General features: G+C 40.0%; 1 protein-coding gene across 3 annotated transcripts in view; it reads right to left on the bottom strand.

The window, feature by feature from the left end:
• The window catches only part of LOC103387524 (gamma-aminobutyric acid receptor subunit pi), a 55,259-nt gene that overhangs the window by 13,014 nt on the left and 20,349 nt on the right, over positions 1-21,896 (bottom strand). For all 3 annotated transcript variants that reach the window (XR_003051317.1, XM_008322206.3, XM_008322207.3), the window contains exons 3-4: positions 18,342-18,685; positions 11,542-11,628 (exon numbers count right to left, since the gene is read on the bottom strand). Coding sequence is in view for 2 of the 3 variants with exons in the window: in XM_008322206.3 (XP_008320428.1) it covers positions 11,542-11,594 (53 nt within the window). In the remaining variant the exon portion in view is untranslated. The remainder of the gene's footprint in view (positions 1-11,541; positions 11,629-18,341; positions 18,686-21,896) is intronic.

A 21,896-nucleotide genomic window follows, 5' to 3' on the forward strand; every position in this document is an offset into this window, starting at 1 on the left:
AGATTTATATTCACAGTAAAAAAAAAAGACTTAAAAACAAAAAGCAAAAAAGAAGAAGCAAAGTATATTCAGATCGGCTCGGAGGTGAAAACGAGAATAAGATCATGTGATGAAGACTGTAACCACCTGGTGATGATATGATATTTACTTCAAACTGCCGGTGTAAGATATTTTAATCCCTATCTTTTCATTTTTTACCAGTTTCTTCTATGAGACTTGTTTTATTTCTAAGTCTTATCCTTCAAGGCACATGGAAGTGTGGGAAGGTGATTATTTTGCTGGCAGTCGCAGTGGGGGACGCCAACATGCCTTGTGCCTGCCCCAGTGGTACACATGTTTGTGTATAAATCAGACTCTAAATGCAGAATGCCTGCCCTGTAGAAAGAAAGCCTGGAGGCCCAGGGCTGCAGTGTGATGTAAAAGGTGCTGAAGCAAAACAGATCATCCCATCAGCTGAGGCTGGGGAAAAAAATCTCCCCACACTGGCAGGGTTTCAGACGCTCTTTTTCCTACTTCCAGTTAAATGTGTGACAGGAAATGCAATAGGGCTTTAATTAAAGGCACAAGTCAAATTGCCATGCACTAAATCGTCAGGATGGAGCTGTAACAGAGGAGGATAATTAATTTTTCACCAGTGCAAATGCTAGGAAATATTAACTTGCCACAAACTTCCTTTGGAGCTAACTCCTTTGTTACAGTTCCTACTGATGTCCTCCTTATTGCTTTCTGTCAAAATGATCCATGTAGTCGCTGAACAGGGGCTGAGAAAAAAACATCCTCGTTGATGTTGTATGGTAATTTCTCTGTGAAAGGAGTGTATTTTATTATGTCTGGAATGATGATGATGATGCTATGGTCCAGCACAACAAAACATTCTCATCCGTGCACAATAAGTTACATTTTGTGGATGGCATCAGGGGAGTTTCCTCATTAGGATTTCATTGTTTTCCCAGTGTATAGTGTGTAACAGTACAGCATGTGTATCCATCACAAACTGTTCAGTACTGGATGTTCAGTACAAATACACACAGGTATTGAACAAATTATCGCTATATGGTATATATGCTACCTTGGCTTTAAAATGAATTAGCAGTTAGCAGAGATGAGCCATGTATATACTGTATGTACATATATATCCAAATACCACCACATTTTGACAAAATCTTAATCGATAACTCCCATGAACTGATAACTTGTCATTTTTCAGCATTTGAATTCCCATCTGTTCGTCCTGGTTGATCCAACACTTGGACTGAGCCTCTGGACCAGAGTCACCTCTCACTGAAGACTGAGGCTGTTTCATCTGACTGTGCCAAATCAGCTTATATTCCCGGCTCGTCCCGCCTCCTCCAGCAGCAGGTTACTGCCAGCTCCACTGTTACACTCCAGAGGGAAGACACAGTATGGAGAATCTGTGAGGTGAGCCTGGAGACATTTTTTGTTAACTGTCATGTTTTCTGCACCAAAAGGTCTATGCTTGTTAGAAAACCAAATTTCATGCATCCTTGGATGTTTTATTTTTAGAAGGAAAAGAAAACCCTGAGTTGTACCTAACGTAAACATCTGCCATCTCCCACCACTTAATCCTTTTTAAGGTCACAACAGGGACAGTTCAAGCACAAGTCCATATATGGAGACAAACACCCATTCACACTCACATTACCTCGGGTTAATTAACATAATCCTGAAGGATGCTAGAGCGTCCAGAGAAAACCTGTGGACACACCGGGAAAACATGTGACCTCCACACAGAAAGACAGGGGATCGAACCTCTGACCTTTTTAGTTGAAGGCAAGAACGCTTATTATATTTAATAGAATATTTTAAAACTTAAGTTATAGATGGATGGATGGATGGATGGATGGATGGATGGATGGATGGATAGATAAAGTTCAAGACAAATGTGCAGAAACGACAGGGTTCTATATCTCAGTACTTGCTGAACGTGACAGTCCGGTTGGTCTCTAACTTTTCCCAATACTTTATCATCTGATAAAAAACAGAAAATGTGCTTACAGGCCCGCAGCTCCTCTCCCATAATCCATCTGCTCAGACTTTATCTCTGTCTGAGAGCAGACACAGGAAAAGACCTTTAAAGATTTCTGACCTGACAAACAGACAAATCCTGAATATGTGGAAATAAACTGAACGTCTGAATGTAAACAACTCGTCCCTGACTTGCTGTGTGAAAATGTGAATATTTGGACTATGTTTGTCCTACCAACACACACACACAGACACACACGATCATAACTCATTAGTATGGACTGCAGGGTCCCTCTCGGTCCAGACAGGGCTGTCTGCTCAGTGTATGCCTTCCACAAACACCTGCTGTCAGCCCAGCACAACAATCCCCACGGGCTGCCCGTCAAGAAAAACCAAATGACATATTGATTGTCGGAACCTGAGCTGGAGAAGACTTTTGAAATATGTGATCACATGTCTTTATTTAGTTTCAGTGCCACAGATCCTGATGTGTGTGATGTGTCGTGCTGTAAGTCATAGTGAGCTCAGGAGTTGGACGTTGTCCCACTGCATGATCATTTCTGTCAAGTCACTGGTTGAACTCTGCTGTCAGAACAAATATTCATCCCATGGTCTACACAACAGGATCTTTGCTGTATTCCAGTCACCAATAATCACTACGTTGTTTGGTGAATGCAGTAAAGAAAAATCATTGCCAGATGAAAGTCTGTTTCCTGATCATCACAATCTTCGACTGTTTTCACTAATGAGCTCTTCGACTTGTTTGTCCTCAGCCTTTTAGCTTTAGTTTAAATCCTTCCATGTCACATTTACCCATTGTTCATTCTGACAGTCGACCTAAGATGACAGTTCTGTATCTGCATGTGACAGAGTCGCACCGATTCGAACGGACATTTATGGTAATGGTCAGATTTTCCCTGACCAGCCAATAGCCAGTCAGCACATGTACCACCAGCAGGGCTGCCCCTAGCTCTAAGCAAAATTTGCAAAGTGAGCCCCCCCCCATCCACCAAAAGACAAACCAACCCCGCCCCGAGCCCCTCGTGGAAATCCATCATAGCAGAGATAATTCTGTCTTAATGCTACCCTACAGAAATCAAATTAAATTTAATCTACCTTTGTTTTGAAAGATGGAAAACTCAATATCAGTGTCTCCTGTCAGTAGTAAAGAAGCAGCACAGGGATTAGTTTAGCTTAAACAAAATCCGTAGTACTGTAAACACTGGTTCCTGACCAAGGACAATGGTCCATATTCCTCAGTTTACTTGTGGCATCTGTGGCCCAGCCTGTGGTCTCCACTCAGATCACCTCCTCTGCCAGATGTGTCTCTGTGTGATAACTCAGATAATAACATCACTCTGCTCAGTGTTTGATGCTTCATGTCTCAGGACAATAACCCGAGAGAACATGATGAATGCAATGACTTCAACAACGGACGTGTTCTTAATGTTTACATGTCATCCTCGCTTTTCCTCAGAAGACAACTCATTTAACAACTCAGGCCAGTTTTATTCGTATTGCTGAAATTCACAAAACACATTTGTCTCAAGGATTTAACAGTTTTAAAACTAGAATCAAAATTAAAAAACAAACAAACATGAGGCCCAAATATTTCTCTCCTGGACTGAATACACAGCAGCAGACAAACCCAATATTAGGAGGAAATGTTCACCTTTGATTAAATCACCGGCTCACGTGGATGTAAACAGTCCGTCACCTCCTTTCATGCAGTCACAGTTGACTCCCTGTATGCGCCTCCAAATACTGACATTTACTTTGATAACAAAAAAAACCTACTAAAATGTGTGTCTCCTAGGCACATTCAACCTAAAATTGACTTGAATATGTTAAACATAACACAAAGTACTCATCTCAACATCAACAATTTCTAATTTACGTGAATGTTAACACAGCATCTTATTATTGAGTATCACAAATGTGGAAATTCGCTGCAGCTCGTCCTCCGACGCACACGCATTAAAACCAATGCTTAGTGAAGCGATGAAGTGTCAATGAAGAGCCTCATTCATCACATCCTGCCAATTAAACTGTAATATTGCTCTCTTTGCACTATCAACTCTCCATGCCCTTCCATATCCATGCAGCCTTCAATCAATTACAGCCGCACAATCGCTAATGAGCCAGTTTCTGGCATCTCCCAGCAGTTTGCTGTGTGATGCAGATGACATTAGACAGTACACTTTTTGACAAGTATAAATCTATAAAATAGTAACATTTTGGAGAGAGCTTTGTTTTTGGTGAAGGTAAACACTGTTTGTAACCCTGCCGTGAGATAAACTTTTTCAGTCTCACAGCCCTGGTTACTGACGACCCAGTCTCCAGTTTGAGTGGGTTCACTGAGCTCGAGTGGCTTCAGTGCTGTGGTGTGTTGGTTATCTTCTCCCCTTAATAATGTTTTAGCATAATGCAATTTCCATTTACTACAACGCACAGATGTGGACACTACTGAAGAAGCAGGTTCCAGTGAGCCAGACTTCATGGAGCCACTGATGGTTCAACTGAGAATAGAATTGTCTGTTTAATTAACCACAGGGTCACATGGCATGTCTGTGACACCATCAGAAAATTGATTTCTCCAGACCGTTATCTCCATGTGCAGATGCTGGTGAACCCAGAGGGCAGCACTGCCGTCGTCCCCTCTTTTCAGAAATAGCAGTGCACGACTGCAAATGAACCTACTCACTGTTGTACGGCAGAATAAAACATCACAACGTCATTAGATTTGCTCGCCATTACATTTCTGAATGTTCCCCCGTCCATCAAGCCAGGCCGGTAGCCAATTAGATGAAGTGAGCACAGTGACAGGATGTCACAGATAACTGACAGGGCATATGGCTAAAAAAAGGAGCTGCAGCCTCCGGAGAGAAAAGCCTGCGTATGAACCAGTCATCCAGCACCACCTGCTCACCTTCTCTAACCAAAGAGCCTTTCTGCTCCATGAACCTCCTGACACGCCACCTTAAAACAGACCTTATCCAAACGCCAAGACTGATCTAATGCAGACAATGGAATGATTGTGTAATAATAAAACATTATTATACACACACACACACACACACACACACACATATATATATATATATATATATATATAAAACATTTATCTGTAAACATGCATATATGATTGACATTTACATGGAGATGTAAATACGTTGGGTATAAAATGCTAATTGTCATCAATATAAAATAATATATAAATCTCTCTAAATAAATTTATTTCTTTTTTAGTTTACCAAAACATTTTTTTCTCTGAACTAGACTTTGCTCATAAGAAATTATCAACATTTTCAATTAAATTATCATTGCCATTTTTTAAAACATTGTGTGGGTTTTTGGGACTAATGACTTATAATGTGCATTTGTTTTTTGGGTGGGAAAAGATTAAGTTTGTCAGAACTTTTTTGTTGAGTTTGATGTTGAACTTCAGGCTGATCAGTTTGGTCTAATAATAGATAAAGAATTCCACAGAACTTGGACATGAAATAAATTCAATATTCAGTGGCATCTGGTGAGTCTCTCCAAACGGTGGGTTTATCTTCCACCAGAGAAATGAGTCCAAGCACAGAGAAAATGCCAGAAATCTAGATGAGAAGTAGAAGAACTAGACTTCAAAATCGGCCTAAAAATAAAAAATAAACCATTGAATATGACACAACTGTGTTTAACAGAATTGCAATTGCTACATGTTTTGTGTGAATAAATCACATTTTTAATTCTGGTTCCCAAAACAATTATGTAGATGGGACTATTGTATCTAAGAAACTGTCCAAAAACACATGATCCACAAGAAACACTATTATACCACTTCTCAATACAAAATAAGAAGATTAGATAGATATAAGAAATAAGAAATAGTTTAGTAAGAAAGCGTCAGCTTTCATCAATAAATATGTTATACCGCAGGTCTGGCTAAAAATATATAAGTTCTTCACTGCTGTTGAAGAAAACTACATCCAACAGTGTAGACCAAAGTTTTTGAAGATAATATTCACAAAATGTTAATTAGCCTCACTGTGCTCTCAAATAAAATTAAACACTCCACCAGCTCTCAAATTAAATGCCATCAAGAAAGAAAGTCACTTACTGACAAAACATTTAAAAGTTAAAAAGTTGGCTTTTCATTCACTTTTTTTCTCAGTCTCCTCATGAGCAGAGAACATTTCCCTGTGAAGCTGCAACACTTCATAAACTCTATAGAAATTTGCCAAGTAGCTATTTTAATCTATTAGTTTTCAAATGATCCCCCTAGAGGCCAATTATTTTTCACACCATGGTTTAACAACGAGCCAATTTGTTTCAAAAACGTATTAAAATTTTTATGGTTCAATCTTTTGAAGTAACTGATTTTATGTCTTACAAAATGAGGATAAATCGATAGACACTGGACATAGATGAAAAGTTGTTAATATTGGACCACTGCAAATTCAACATCCTAAAACACTGCTGTGATTTAAGATGTTCCTGGAGCTAACTAGCTAGCATTTGTCTGTAATTCAAAATGAATTTCTGAGGTTAAGTTAGCAGGTGATGACTAATTAGTTCCTGCATCTCATGGGCTGGAGGCTTGTTCAAGAATATTGCCATTCTTTCATTTTAACGTTTGTTAAATGGATGCCTAAATACCTCCTCAAAGGTGGTTAAGTTAGCAGGTGATGACTAATTAATTCCTGCATCTCATGGGCTTATGGGAGTTATTGACGACATATAATTAAACCTGCCAATCACTGTTACTGACCAAATTTATTTAAGGAACTGATAAGAAAAGTGTTGTGAGCGTGAGTGTGAGTGACTGGGAGTAACTGGGTGTTGTAAGCTCGTGCAAACTGACATGACTGTCAAAAGTTTTGTGCCTTGAACTTTGCGTAACCTCGGACAGAGTTTCAGTTGATCGCAGCGACTTGAAAGTTATCCTTAAATCATCAAAAGAAGTATCCTGTGGCGTGGGGATCGACGTGGTGCATGGCAATCAGTGTGGAAATGGCTTTTAGCCTTAAGAGAGCAGTTGTCTGAGGAGGCGCCGTGCACATATGTCTGCAAGCCACTGTCTGAGGGGGAACCACGCTGGTTAGACAAGGACGCAATCTCTGATACAATCATTCCAGCAACAGTTCAAACAAACACATGTACACAAAACACAGGTACTGCATGAAAGGCTGTCATAACACGACAAGATCGACAGGGAAACACTAATAAAATATACAAAACACAGCCAGGTACAATCATATCATGAAGAATTCCCAAGTGAAAAAAGTTTCAGTTATACTTTCGCTAATTGTTCTTGATATTTTCTCCTTAATAAAAATTCCATCAATCAGATTATACTAAAAAAATAAAGAAAAATAGGAATAAATCTTGATTAATTGTGATGAATTCACAACTGTTAATTAATCGACAGCCCACTATTTAGCCATGGTAATGTAGCGCTGCAGTTGATGCGTAGAGAATCCATCTTTTCCCTGTTATGGCGTCCAAGAGACTTTGTCTTGACCTGTCTGGTCTTAATGACAGAGAGACACAGAGAGTTTCTGACCCGGGAAAAAACAATCTCAGTGATTTTTAAATGATCAGTCAAAAACTATTTAGCTCTACAAATTTTACTTGTTTTCTCTTCTTTCCAGTTGCATCACTGACACTTGTACCATTTTCTTGTTTCAGGCCACTGAACACTACTGCTTACACATTTCTGATGACACAACCTGAAGCAATTCTCTCTAAAAACAGCCTGTCAACCAGACGGGATTTCAAACACTTTAATGCCTGCCTGCATGGTTCGAACAGCAGAAACCTTCTGGTCTTTGGCTCAAATTTCTGTTCTCTGGTGGTTGACTTGTCACAGATGATTGTGCCTGTCAAACTTTATTTTAACCCATCCAATAATAATCTCTTATCAGGTGTGATCATGAAATAACACACACCATCATTTTTCACATAAAGTACAAGAACACCTCAGGACTGAGCACACATTATGTTGTCATAGCGTGATCAGAGAGAACCAATGTGTGATCTCAAGGCTTGGGACTGCAGCAGGGTGACAGAATTTGCCCCGTGTTGGACATTTGTACTGCAGTGCTAAGTATGATTGAAGAACAAATCTTTAGTCCTGAGATGAGACAACAGTACCTCCATGGGTAATTCTGTCAGAATTACAGCTCACACACTCAGGAGTCCTCAGAGAAAACACTATTCATCCTCATCATGACCATGTGCTGTCAAAACTTTACAATCAGGATGATGGGTTTAAAGGACTTTAAAGGACGGGCACTTCTGACTCAGTGTCTTTCACTTGTCTTCTGTGAGACAGGCTGTGTCAGAAAGTAAATGAGGCAGGAGTAGTCATCTCATCCAACAGATGTAGTCACCGGCTTAAAATGATGTTTTGAGTCGTTTATGTTTGTGTAGGGCCCGTTAAGTGATACTAAAGAATATTATAGTGGCAGTACTAAATTAAAAGGCATAGAATTGACATAGGTCAATATATATTTAAAATACAATAAGTGAAAAATATAAATTTGTTAATCTTGACTTAATAGTTACTAAACAACACATGTATCAAGGTTATTTAAACTGTGTGTAGTCACCATTTATTATAGGTATGTTAAAGCCCTCCATATAAATCTGTTGGGGTTTTTTTCTTTCTACTTTTACCTTTCTTCATGGTAAAAGACACAGTAACCAATTCAACCATGCAGCTTATGCCACTTTGCATAGCTGAAATATAACTGGACGGATTTTTTTTTTTTTTTCAAAATTTAAATAGTCTCAAGCATCAGCTCAGACATCAGAGGGAAGATTTACTTGTCAAAAGCAGAAAGATGTTCCACATCAACGGCAACGATTTACATAAGTGGTCCACCAGAAACACCACTCAGCCAATCAGCCAATCAAGCTAAAGTGTTTTTACAAAACTATTTATATAATCCTGGACAACAACAAAAACAAGCAAAGACACTCAATTACATTCAGCCACTTGGAAAAACGTATGGTTGGTGACGTCACCGTGGCAACAAACATGATGGTGTGAATATAAGCATGCCGTAATTTGGGCCTTGGTTTGGTCCTCCACTGACACATATCAGTGAAAAGTACTACAGTAGGTGCCACTCTGTGTAACAGATCAGACTACAGAACAAATTCTGATTGGTCAGATAGATGGATGGACAGATGGATGGACAGATGGATGGTTGGAATGATTCTAAGATTTTAGATCGATAGTGATTTTTTTAAGAACAACTTTTGCTTCACAGATAAAAACCAAAAAAACACACGTTTCCCTTTAATTTAAAACTTGAACCTGAAGCTCAGTTGTGATTCTTCAGCCTGTCCTGTTAAATATCTTTCTTTCTCTGCTGCCTCATGGAGAGAAGGCACGCTCCATCGTTGTCAGAGCTACATCATGTCAGGAACAAAATCTGTCTGAGAGTGGGTTGACATCAATCCCTTCCCAGTACATTAGAATGGTTCTCAGAGTATTGCTGTATAACCTCAACATGGAGGAGGACATTTGTCTTCCCAGGGAGTTCAGAGCAGAGCATTCATGTCTCTGTGAGGCTTCTCCTACTGATGGATGTGTGACCTTCAAGACCTTTTATGAGCCTTCATCAGTACAGGCTACGACAGGAAGGAGGTGAGGGTCAGGACAGTTTCAGCACAACCAAGGTTAAAGGTCATCTCCATAAAACGTTTGAGTTCCATGGTTCTCATTAATAATGCCTACAGAATGTAACCTGGAGTTTGAATTCTCGTAATTAGGTTTGCTGAATCACTTTGATACATAATGAATATATAATATACTAATATTCATGAAGGTACGTGTACTTTGTCAGGTCGGGTGTCTCCACTATAACCATTTTTCACATTTGTTATTTCCACATTTTCCTTTCGTTTCGTTTTATATGCATGTCATAAAATGAGATGTGCTTTCATCGTCTGGGCGTGCAGAAAAGGTCCTGACTGCAAGAAAATAATGTTTTCTGTTGAAAAGGAGAAAGAAAAAAATGCTGTTGTTTTCTGATGTTTCTGTCTCTTCGCCTTTTAAAGTTCAAAGGCATTCATTAAGATTCAAGAAGCTGATGTGTTTTTAAGATCAAATGACAGCATTTCTACCGTAGCATCTAAACATAGTACATACGATGAATATACAGTAGTTGATACACTGTGTAGTACTGTCTATGGTCCAACTAATAAATGTCTTCTGTGAATGTGGAATATTTTTTTAAGAGGACAGACACACCGTGGAGATGTGACCAGTCCACAACATTTACACTCACAATAGTACCTGTGGTGTTCCATTGACCAAACCCTACATATCTGGAGGGGCTGCAGAAAACCCACACACAGACAAAACAAGAGCACCCCTCACAGAAAGACCATCAGTTGCCATGAGAACCAAAGCCTTTTTTCTTATTGGTGTAAGTGCTTAACATCTGTGGATGAGACTGAAGTCTGAGCCTCGTCTCACACTGAAGTTTCACAAACAAAGACCAAAGGATAGAAACTTCATCTGCCTCCTCAGAACATACAGATACAACTGGGTGAAGTGAAAATGATAGTTGGCATTGATTGTTGGCTATTGTGATTTCATTTAAAGTTATTCTTCCACAGCTGATACAAATGAATATTAACAGAAACATGTGGTTAACCTAGACAAAGAGTGTCGATGTCCAAAGAGTGAGCACTTCAGTGATATTTGACGATGGTTTTAATCATCACACTGACCCATGGAGTCATCTTCAGGAGTCTCTTAAACTCTCAGATCCAATTAAGTATCTACTGTTATGATAACATAACCACACTAAAGCAGATGAATCTGGACATGCAACCATGTAATGAAGTGAATATAAAAAAGATCTTTCAGCACAGTGGCGTCTGATGAGTCACAGTTTATCAGTGGATCTCAAAGGGAAAACTGCTAGATCACGAGCAATTAAAATAAAAATTAAAAATGCAGATGAAATTCTATTTTTAGATGCTTATCGCCAGGACTAACATGGTCCTGGCCACACAGCTGCCTTTATTTAATCAAAATCTCATGCACATATCAGGTATATTCAGGTAGATCATTTGGACACTCCTGGTCTAGCAGTGGTGTCTGATGGTTCTCTGCTCTTCATATGTGCGAAGTGCATTTTTACGGCAGCTTTGAAAATAAACCGTCAGCAGAGAGGAGACGTCTCTTCACAGTATCCCACAAATGTGCTCCCAAACGCTGCATGCTCCTCTCTGTGTGACCTCTGCCGGGATTATTACACCAATTGTATGCAATGACTGATGCATGTGGCGTCGGATGCTGCCTCATTGCTTCTGCTCAGCAGTGTTCTGAAAGTGCCAGTGGAATTTTAGGGCTTTTTTGCCCGATGCATGGGGAGTTCTTATTGAGCATTAAGATAAAACCAGGAGAACTCTATCTCCTCCTTAACCCGCAGCATCACAAGCTTTGTTGTTGTTCCAAATTAGGAGCCTGACATGACAAGATTATGCTTCCTGCCAGTGAACAGAGCCCAGCCGCTGCATTTCTCCTGCTGGAGAGAGTCTTACCTGCTAATGAGGAGGAAAGTGAACACGGTCCATCCAGACGCAGAGACGGCCATGGTGCTGAGGGCTCGGACACTAGGTAGAGTTTATCTGGAATGGGGAAGCACAGTCACAAGCAGGTTAGGTGGATATTAGAGCTGAATGAAGACTAAAAGATGTGGCTTTGTCAACGCTGAAATCATTTTATTCTAAAGTTCTAAATGACACTGTCACATTGTGATTGTCCAGCATTAGACAATAAGAGTGATAATTTAACAGCATAATGACCTCTTCTTAATGTCTGATTGCCTGACGTGAACTTCTGAATTTTTAGGGTTTTTTTTTTTTTGTACAGCCGTGTTTTTCAGATTGCTCTTCCCCTGTTCTGTGTCTCTCTGCTTGCCTTAATCCAGTCTCTCTGAAGATGAAAAGCCGACAAAGAACCCTCAGAGACCAGAGTGACTTAACCAGGCTGCTGTGGACGGTGAGGTGGGATTTTAAAAAGGAAATGTTTAATGTAAAGTTACAGGAAAACTTCTCAGGCTGTGATGTACAAAAAAGATGTATGTCAGGAAAAACAGAACTTCTGTAGCTACAGCCCTGGAGAGAAACTGAGATGACTGAAGTCTTTGATGAAAAAAAAAATCTTCAGGCAAATGAAATGATAAAAAACTATTTATACACACAACAAATAGCAACAAACGAAACAATTCTAATACATTAGTCATACATCAACAAAAATCTCACTACATTTATTAGTATAATTGTAGTCCCTTATTTGTCCCAACAGGGGGAAATTCAGTGTGAGTCTTTGCAACTCACCCAGGTCGCCACAGCACGGCGCCATTAAGTATGTGGAAATCGAACCCAGGATCTTCTGTGTGTAAGAAATTTCAGGACAATGTTGCCGTGACTTTAATATTATCATTTGAGGACCAAAAACTTTTTCATTTGATCCTTCCATCTACCCACTCATAAAAGACTGAACCTGATACTACCATACCATGAATAAAAGCAAAGATAGATGCATATGACAACTTTTTACAAACCGCTGGTTCCTTAATATTTAGACTGTGATTTAAAAGAAATATTTCACCTGCTTCTGTCAAAAAGTATGTTTTATCATTCAAAGAGATGGCAAAGCAATTGTTGCTTTTTTCAAATAGCAGGATTTTGAAAATGGAAATGCAAAGTGGTTGAGTGAGGTTCATGATTTTAGTGAGTGTCCCATCCTGATCACGCCTCTCAAACGTGTGAAGGAAACAACTCTCCACCAATTATCCAGTACTCAGTACACGCAGCAGTCTCTCAGTTACAGTAGAGACTCAATGTTTGATGTCAAGTTAACTTGGAAAGGGCGAGCCATAAAAAAGTGTTTGCAGCAGAAGTGAGTCACTTCATCTAATTGTGCAAAATTCCATTCCTACATTTCCTAAAGATACTCGTTACAGCCATGATGGATGAGTCATCATCAGACACAAACCTACTATTGTGGCCTCCATGTGACAGTCAATTCTCAAACTCAACTTTTTTTTTTACTTCTTTATGGTTTCCGTGACTACCTCAGTGGTTACATTATTACACCAATCAGGGGTCTCATGTGTAATCCACACGTTGTACACCTAAAAACATCCTGAAATATCATTTCCACAGTACTTTCTCTCTGCTTGTATATTCTTAAGAAGACATTCTGGTAGACAGCATTACTGACTCAAAAAGGACCAAGAGGAAAATGGTCGTGTTCAGGTTTCGCAATGCAGCTTAAGCTTAAAATACCATCTCCACGCCAAGCGTGCGTTGGTGTAGGCTTCAAGCTCAGGTCAGACAGTGCAGGTGTCAGAGCAGCCTCCGCAGGCACAGGGCAGAGAGAAGGTCTAGGCCTGACGAGGATCGTGAGGGAATGTAGACTGACTGTAGACTGATCATTACTGATGAGGGCAGAGTTTAGAAAGTTGCATTTATCTCGCAACGTGTTCTTCAAGCCACCGTCATGTATGGATGGATGGATGGATAGTAAAAACTAATAAAGGACAGTATTATGGTATAGTGGTACCAAATAACTACTGTAATATCTGAATGTAAAATAAATAAAGAGAGATCTTCTGGCCTCGGCAGAACCAAACATTTTTCGACTTTGTGAGAGTGTTATGGATCTGAGAGCGCCGTCTGACAGATGTAATCTCAAGCTCACTCTTTCTTTCACACATATAATGACAGAGTGTCACAGAGACATTAAGAACTCTATGCATTTCATCTTAGCGGCAGACCTCTCCTCTCTCGCCTTCATTTTGGAGTATTCAGTTCAGACTGTGGCTGACATATATTCCTCATTTTCCCCAGATGGGCTTGTGTTCTTTCGTACTTTGTTATATTATTGGGATGAAGGAACAATGACGCTGCTGAAATACACCCGGGTGGAAAAGTATTGGCAGATTTAGAGTTATCGCTGTGCTAAGGATGACGAGTAAAACAACAAGTTTTACAGGAAATAACTGATCATAAGTTGATAAACTGTAGGTTTTATAAAATGAATTACAAAATGTTAAACAGACCTACAGATGGCAGCATTTCAGAAATAATTTGGTTTGATGGTGTGGTAATTGTTTACATTTATTTTAAAGGAATTCCCGACCAGGACTACAAAGAAAATAACAACTATAAAATGACTGTTATTTGGTAGTTTTTTAAATGCAGTCTGAAGCATTCTCTCTCACAATGAACAACAACCTTTTTAATATTCAAGACAAGTCAAAGCATTTGATATCTGCAGAAATGATAGTAGAATCAGATTGTCAGATTGACACAGTAGGTTCAAAAGCTGACTTTCAAATTGGACTAAAACTAAGCTCTGTTTAACAAGCTTGTTAGCCGGGATTACTACACTGTTTAGAGCAAACAATTCACTGGGGTTCCAGAACTGTCCCCTGTGACCACTGAGCATTCTTTAATGGGCTGTGAGAGTCTACCGTATGATGATCTCGTCTGCCGTATGATGATACAGCGAGGGAGAAAGCTAATAATTACAGAGTTTTAAAACTAGGAAGAGCGAATGTGTCTGTTGGTCCCAGAGGTTCGGAGACAGGCCGCTTCATCCTTTCACAAACTAATTCTTCCAAGGGCAAACATTACCTCAGAGTATGAAGGATGAATATAAATCACTCAGCAGGGTGTGGCTCTGTGCTGTTTATTCATTAGGTTTACAAATAGAATTTATATTTGTCAGGCTGTCATATATATATATATATATATTACCTTTTGTTTAATCATAATTAATTATGTTAAATATCCCTGTTAAATATGACATAAAACATGTTTTAGTATGTTGCTGGAACAGAAAGACAAAACACGGCAGCTCTATGTCCTTGTGTACAGTAGTATCCCGTGTCTTTGAACTTTGTGGTATTGGTTTCCCATTGCCCAGTAATGCATGTAATCTCCTTGTTCCCTTGTTTTCATTATCTGCCGAAACATAAAAGCTCAACTTTAATGTCTTACTTTCTGTATTCCCAACTTTTCCACTTAAGAATCCCCACATTTACTTCCTGTTTCTAATAACTCAGAGACGACACGTCGGTTAATAAGCTTTGTGCCTGACATAAAACAACGGGTGCCACTGAGAGTGATTACCAACCCCAGCAGGGGCACAGGGCAACGCTAGCATTTAGCTCACTAGACCAGAGAAAACAGAAGAACAAAAATCAATATGAAGAGATAACTGAAAATGAGGACAACAAAGCCACATGTCCAATACAGCAACAGCAGCAATTCATTCCTTCTCTCTGTTGTGAAAAAAATGGTGTTGGCAGCACGGCCAGAGAGTGAGTTTTTTTTTATTTGTGTTTAATTTCTGATCCATCAGAATTGTCGGCTATTCATAATTATTGTTATGTGGACAAAAACGTTTGAAACCTGGGATCTTTTTCTGATTTTAACCATTTTATCTTTGTCAACTGTGTCACATTTTATTCGATCGTGGTTAATCGTGATTAATTTGGTGCGAAACACATACATCCCTCAGCTCGGACCTCAGGGGACAACCTTGTTGTTCACGTTTCCACCATTAATTAATAAATGCCTCATTTTCAAAATATATATATCGCACGTTTTAAAACTGCTTACGGGAACATAAATCATCAACATCAATTTTTCTGTCTATTCTATTTTTTAAATTAACAGTTTTCCTCACCAACCTTCCTTCATTTGGAGCAGGCCATTCTGTCATCACTGTCTCTTCCTCTCTGCTCGGGTGCACTGGCCATGCATGGTAAACCAATCATTTGATTGGCTCAACTGAGTGAAGCAGTAGTCGTATTATCTGGAATAGCAGCACCATCTGTCTATAGCCACGACCGTTGGGAAAAAAAATGCTTCATGAAAATCATCTAATCTTGTGAGTTTATCAGAGATTGTTAACAGCTCTGGACCACCACTCGGTCCGGCGTTTAGTGATGCCCACTGTACGTGGTACAAACACAGCTTGAAGAAATCAATACTGATTTTAAAACCAATAACTCGTAACTTTGCCCAATTAATTCTGGTAGATAGAGACTAGGAGGAAATGTTGAGAGGGTGGGAGAACCCAGGGAGTCGGCAAAGCTCCTTCCTAAACCCTTAAGCCATGAACCCTCTCAGACTTTGATGCTACGTGCTAATTGCTGGATTAAAAATTGTATAAACAGTAACGGAACAACACTTTCTTCGGATGCTTCTTTTAGCGGCTCCATTCCTGGATTGACACGGCAAGTCATCTGCCTCCATCTCACCCTACTCCATGCCTGCTCTACTGTTATACAATCTACCATCTGCATTCCCAATGCAATTAAACCATACAAATCCTCTGGGGGGGGGGCTCTTCTCTCTCCCCTGTTGTGCAGCTCTGGTCAACAGTCTCTGTTCTACACACCCAGTCAGTTTTCGTCAGAACCTAAGCCGTCGTTCCCGTGTGCTCTAATCCTGTCCATTCTGCTCAATCTCATCATATTCAGCTTCACCAGCTCCAGCTCAGTCTCCTGTCTTCAAACCATCCATCACAGCAGGTGTCACTGCTCCCGCTAACCTTTCTTTTCACTTTAGCTGCTATCCTTCAGTGACACGTCAGCCATGATAATCCACTCCACCCTCCGAACCTCACCTTCACCCCTTTGGGCACCATCCACTGCTTTAGATGGATTTAAAGTCACCTTAAGGTCATCGTGGCTACTGGCCTCATCATGTGACCCAATGTCATTGAAACACCGATATTCCATTTATAAAAATGTGCCAATTTTGTCTTTCTTTTTAACTTTCACTCCTTGGCTTAAGGAGTGTTAACCTCAGCCTTCCAATGTGACAGCTACTGGGGTGCTCCCCACACTCTAGGCTGTCGCTAAATTATTTGGCCAAGCCAGAAAAACTGCTGACTAGGAGAACATGTGCTTAGATTGCAGCTGGAGGGATTTTACAGTAAGAGACAGACTGATGCGCCAACAATACTGTAGTGCAAGGTTGGGTCACGTAACTGGACAAAACAATATTCTGCCATGAACACCAGGGATTTAGAGAGTAAGTAGAACCGTTCTTTGTTCCATTTTTCTTATTTGATGTCAATAATTCTACCATAACAGCCACATGAAACCAGCTCTGATGTTGGTTCTCACCCAGCTGCTTGATATGACTGGCCTGCACTGTGAAAGGCACATCCAAAAGGCAGCTGTCTGTTGTTTTCTTTTTTTTTTAATTAAAGGAGTGAACAAGACAAAAAAATGCAACCGTGTCTTACCATCTGCGCTGATTCCACTAATTACTGGCATTAATATTTCTGTGGTAAATATGGTCTGGAAAATTAGATTTGGAAAATAAGGATTTGGGGAAAACCCAAATAATTTCTCACTGCGTTTGCTTTTCCACTGCCAATTTTGAGGCATTGCTTTGCTGGAGAAGTCTCCTGACTGGAGCTGTGCCTCACTTCATCTCCAGTACCACCACAGTGTGTTCCACCGAAACAAGGATACACAGGCAACACAGGCAACACAGGCAACTTGACCTGTCCCTATTAATTAGGATTGACAAAACAACGTCCTTTTGGCTCAGGGAATTCTACACATTATATTTGAAACCTACTTTCCTTAAATGTTGCTTCCTTGTGACTATCAGAAATGATTAGATTTTAAACCTTCAGGATGATAAAAGTAACAGACCCTTATTAACAACCTCTGTTGGTGTCGACAGACTGACACCCTCTAGAGCCTTATATAAATTGACTTCCGACCTTCATTTTCTCGCACTTTATTACCTAACGTAATAAAACTTATCCCCGGGTACATTATTAAAATCCATTTTTCTGTAGCGTTTTCTTTGGCCCCAAATGGATGATTCTCAGCCCAGAAAATGTCCATAAAAACCTTCCCTGGGAGAAAATCAATCACCGATTAAACGATTGTCGTGGTTAAGCAAAACCTGTTAACCTCATCACCCTGGTGATTGTTAAAAAAAGACATCATCTCAGCTGTGGTGCAGCGGCAGCTCAGGCGGCAGAGTTAATTGAAAGCAGGAGATTTAAGAAAACGTGGGCTGCGCACACGGACACGGGCTATAACACTGGACTGGTATTGACTACATTTGAACGTTTTACCGATGGTAGGACTTTAACTGTGCATCACGTTTACTTTAGACTTTAAATGGACACGGGTGTCCAGCTGGTGTTACGCACCAGTCAAATGCGCGCAGAGGGAAAAGACGCGCAAGGCACAAAGATGAAGCAGAGGGAGGAAGAGAGATCAGGTGCCACTGGGTAAATGTTGAGTCAAAAACTAGAAACGGTGACAAAGTTTATTCCTAAACTTTACCTGAAGGCGCCGATCTGCGATGGCATGTCACAATAGTTGGTGCATCCTGGAGGAGAAGAGCCAGAAAGGTAGCGGTGATATCCTGTAAGCGTCTGTGGAGGCTGTGATCGAGACCTCAGTCCTGGTTGGTTTGAGACAGCAGCCGCTGCTCCATGCGCACATGTGACTGCCCAGATAACTGGATGTGCTCTGTCAGCGGATTCCTATTAAACACTGGGAGCCGAATGCATGCGTGGCTGCGCAATGACGCACGCCGTGGGCTCATCGCAGATCTGCTGTCTCCAAAAGTGACCGTGATGGATGTCCACGGCGTCCTTGTTTTGATAGCATCTGCTGCACCCCTCCTGAAACACAGAGGCGGACACCACTTTGACACTGTCAGAATGTAGAAATGTGTCAGGATGTAGAAATCTGTGAGTGCACAATAAGATCTGAGAAGATTCTTTCTCCGCGCATCTTTTTTTAAACAGATATATATCTGAAAAATGAAAAATAAGTTCAGTCTCATCTTCAGATCATTATCACCAATACAATAAAATACAAACCAATACAAAAATTATATTTGAATATGCAAATTAAATGTTATGCAACTGTCAAACGTATCATTTATACCAACAGAAAATAACAATCTGCTTCTTTTACCACAATATTGGAAAGACGATCATGAAAGTCAGTGTTTGTAATAGGTTAACCAAATATTTGGAGACATCAGTGTTATTGGAATGCTAGGTCCTTCTCTAGTACCATGGCCTGCCCTATAACTTGGTTAAATTTCCTACTGCGTGGCTTGGTACCTAAAGGCTGGAGCCCTGGACTGAAAATTTTAAAAACAGTCATTGTGCTTATGTCATATATCCCAGTGAATTTTAATTGGCCTGACAAGAAACCCAGCAGCTCTCCCGTTTTAGGAAAGAAAACTTTTTTTAAGCAGACTGTAGATGACTATACAAGTTCATTTGCCTCTGCCTGGCTGCACCACAAACCCTCATCTCACCGTAGGAAATCACAGCAACGTTGCAAACATACCGCTAGTGTCGAACACAGCATGGCGGGGGTAAGGAGCCAATCATTCAAGCGGGGGAGCAAAAGAGTAAAGGCCTTCTGTTAGCCAGCAGCAATTCATCTGAACTGTGAAACAGACCAATGACTCCCTGCTCCACATGGAGTTATTAGCTTCCAGCACCAAGAAAGCTGCTGTGAAGCTGACCCTTGACCTCTGACCTAGTGTGGAACGAAAACAAATCGAAAAAAAGTGAATTATTTATTAGGGACTGGATTTATATGTTTTTATGGGAATGTAACGTGGGAAATCCTTGCAAATATGTCTTTGGGAAATTCACTTAACCCCAAGAGTCTAAACTGCTTCATCCAGGAAGACACTGAAGAAGTAAAAGCATGAATTGATTGTCAGTGGGAGTAGGCTGCATCTTGACGAGTTCAATAAATGTTAAAAGAAGCGTAGTTGGCAGGTAGTGAGAGTCCAACTGGTCTGCAGTTGATCCACCTTTACCTTGTTGCTTGTCAAAATAAAACCAAAACCAAAGAAGAAGAAAAAAACAGCAAAAGAAGAAGGTAAATTGTAAGTTTCATCCACGAAATACCAAGTTACGCAGACAATACTCTATTTTCTTTATCAGTGGAATGTGATTGTGTTTGACTTTCTGTCAGATTCTCAGCCTTCTCTTTTCTGTGTGAGAAGCAGTTGCTACTCCTGGAGAAGCACAAATTGCCAAAACAGAAACATTCTGTGATGTCAATGGTGAAACTTTCAAAGAGCTGCAGAAACAAATCCAACAATGCCATAACAAAATGGACTATTACAACCACCAGAATTCCACCAATTGGCTGCAGAATCTCATTTGTTTGTGCCGTGTATCGTCCATTCACAGTGGTAGGATTAGTGCCACTTGTCGTCTCAATGTCCTTGTCTTCTGTATATCCCTGGTGTTACAACAGGGGCTCCCTTGTCTGTCATTCTTCATGCATGTGAGTAGAACCTCATCCATTTGTCAACCTTTCCTCTCCTCCTCCAGTATCTTCCCTGTTTGTGATGAATGTCCCACTTGTCTCCCCTCTCCCCCCGTCACGTTCAGTGGCTGAGGTATTTCTGTGTCCACCTGAGCTTCTTTCATCCCACTGCTGATGTAGCTTTCACAGGACAATTTCAGATATGACCGTGTCCATGCATGATTTATGTGCGGTGTGTCGTCCAAAGGTCACCGAAGGAATCATAGCTTTGACGCCTAAAGTGATCCCTGGAGGTGTCAAGGCCAAGTCTGTGATGGATAAGCTATCATCTAAGTGTTAGCAGCTACTAAATGTGGTCATACCTCCAAAGAGTATTATTCATTTTGACAAATAAAGAGTCATTCAGTCATAACCTTGACTAAAATGTCTGCATCTGATAAACATTTTATATTATCAATAAAAAATGCATGCAGGTAAACTAGCATGGTGACTAAATAGTTTGATTTTCAAGTACACAATATTTTTTAAACAATTCTATTATTTTTCTTTACTCGAGAATGACTTCTTCTAGTCCGGGTGACCTTGCCCATCCAATCAGCGTGATGGATTTTATTGCGGGGTCTAATTTGTCTACAATGTATTGCAGAAGCATATGACATCAACTGTGACACCTTAAATCTATTTATTTATAAGACAGTGATGTATATTGCAACAAACTATCCATTAAAGTAGAATAATTTCAGCATTAAATAAAAAAAACAATTCTTCCATTTAATTTCCTTGCTGGTGTCAAAGTGTAATACATAACCATCACCAACAGTACAAGCTCCAGTTATATTATAGCATATTTCTGAAACAACTGTACATGTTCCTTATCAAGACCTCAACTGGCAGCAAATGACAAACTAACCACATTAAACATCTGTGTGTTCAGGACATTACCATTTCACTGATTTGTGTCTATGATGGTCACTTGACAAAACATGCAGAATAGAAAAAGCATACAGTTAAAACCCTCTCTTAGTCTTGAGAGTTTTTTTTCTAAATGCTGTTTTTATGAAAATGTATTTTAGTCCTGCGTAGAGAGACGCCACTTGAATTCCTTAAAACGCCATCGTATCAAAGCAGCTTTGTTAGTCTTTGAAGGAGCTACTGAGTTCTCTCATTAGACAGATGCTGATGCCAGAGGGGGCATCTGGGGTAAATGCTTGTGTGGGCTCCTTACTGTCACTTCACAAGAACAGATGCTTGAGAGAGAAAGAGGGAGAAAAATCACTCGAGTTTTTGTCGTGAATTTTCCATCTCATTTTAGTACTTACTCCAGCAACAAAAACAATGAGAAACAAACAATGCCAAAAACATTAAGCAAGACAAAGAATGCACATGATTTCTGATTTAAATGTGTTTAAAAAAAGACGACGAGAAAGAGGTACGATCCAATATCCTGCTTTGGATTACGTGCTCATAATATCAATACAAGTGCAATGCAACATGGGGCTGCCCTCACCAGCACAGAACTGTGTTGCTAACAAAGTAATTATATATTTAAAAACTCACAGAACCTGGCACCTATGCTTTCCTTACTAT

The sequence above is a fragment of the Cynoglossus semilaevis genome, chromosome 12 (assembly GCF_000523025.1).
Source record: "Cynoglossus semilaevis isolate Cse_v1.0 chromosome 12, Cse_v1.0, whole genome shotgun sequence".
NCBI lineage: Eukaryota > Metazoa > Chordata > Actinopteri > Pleuronectiformes > Cynoglossidae > Cynoglossus > Cynoglossus semilaevis.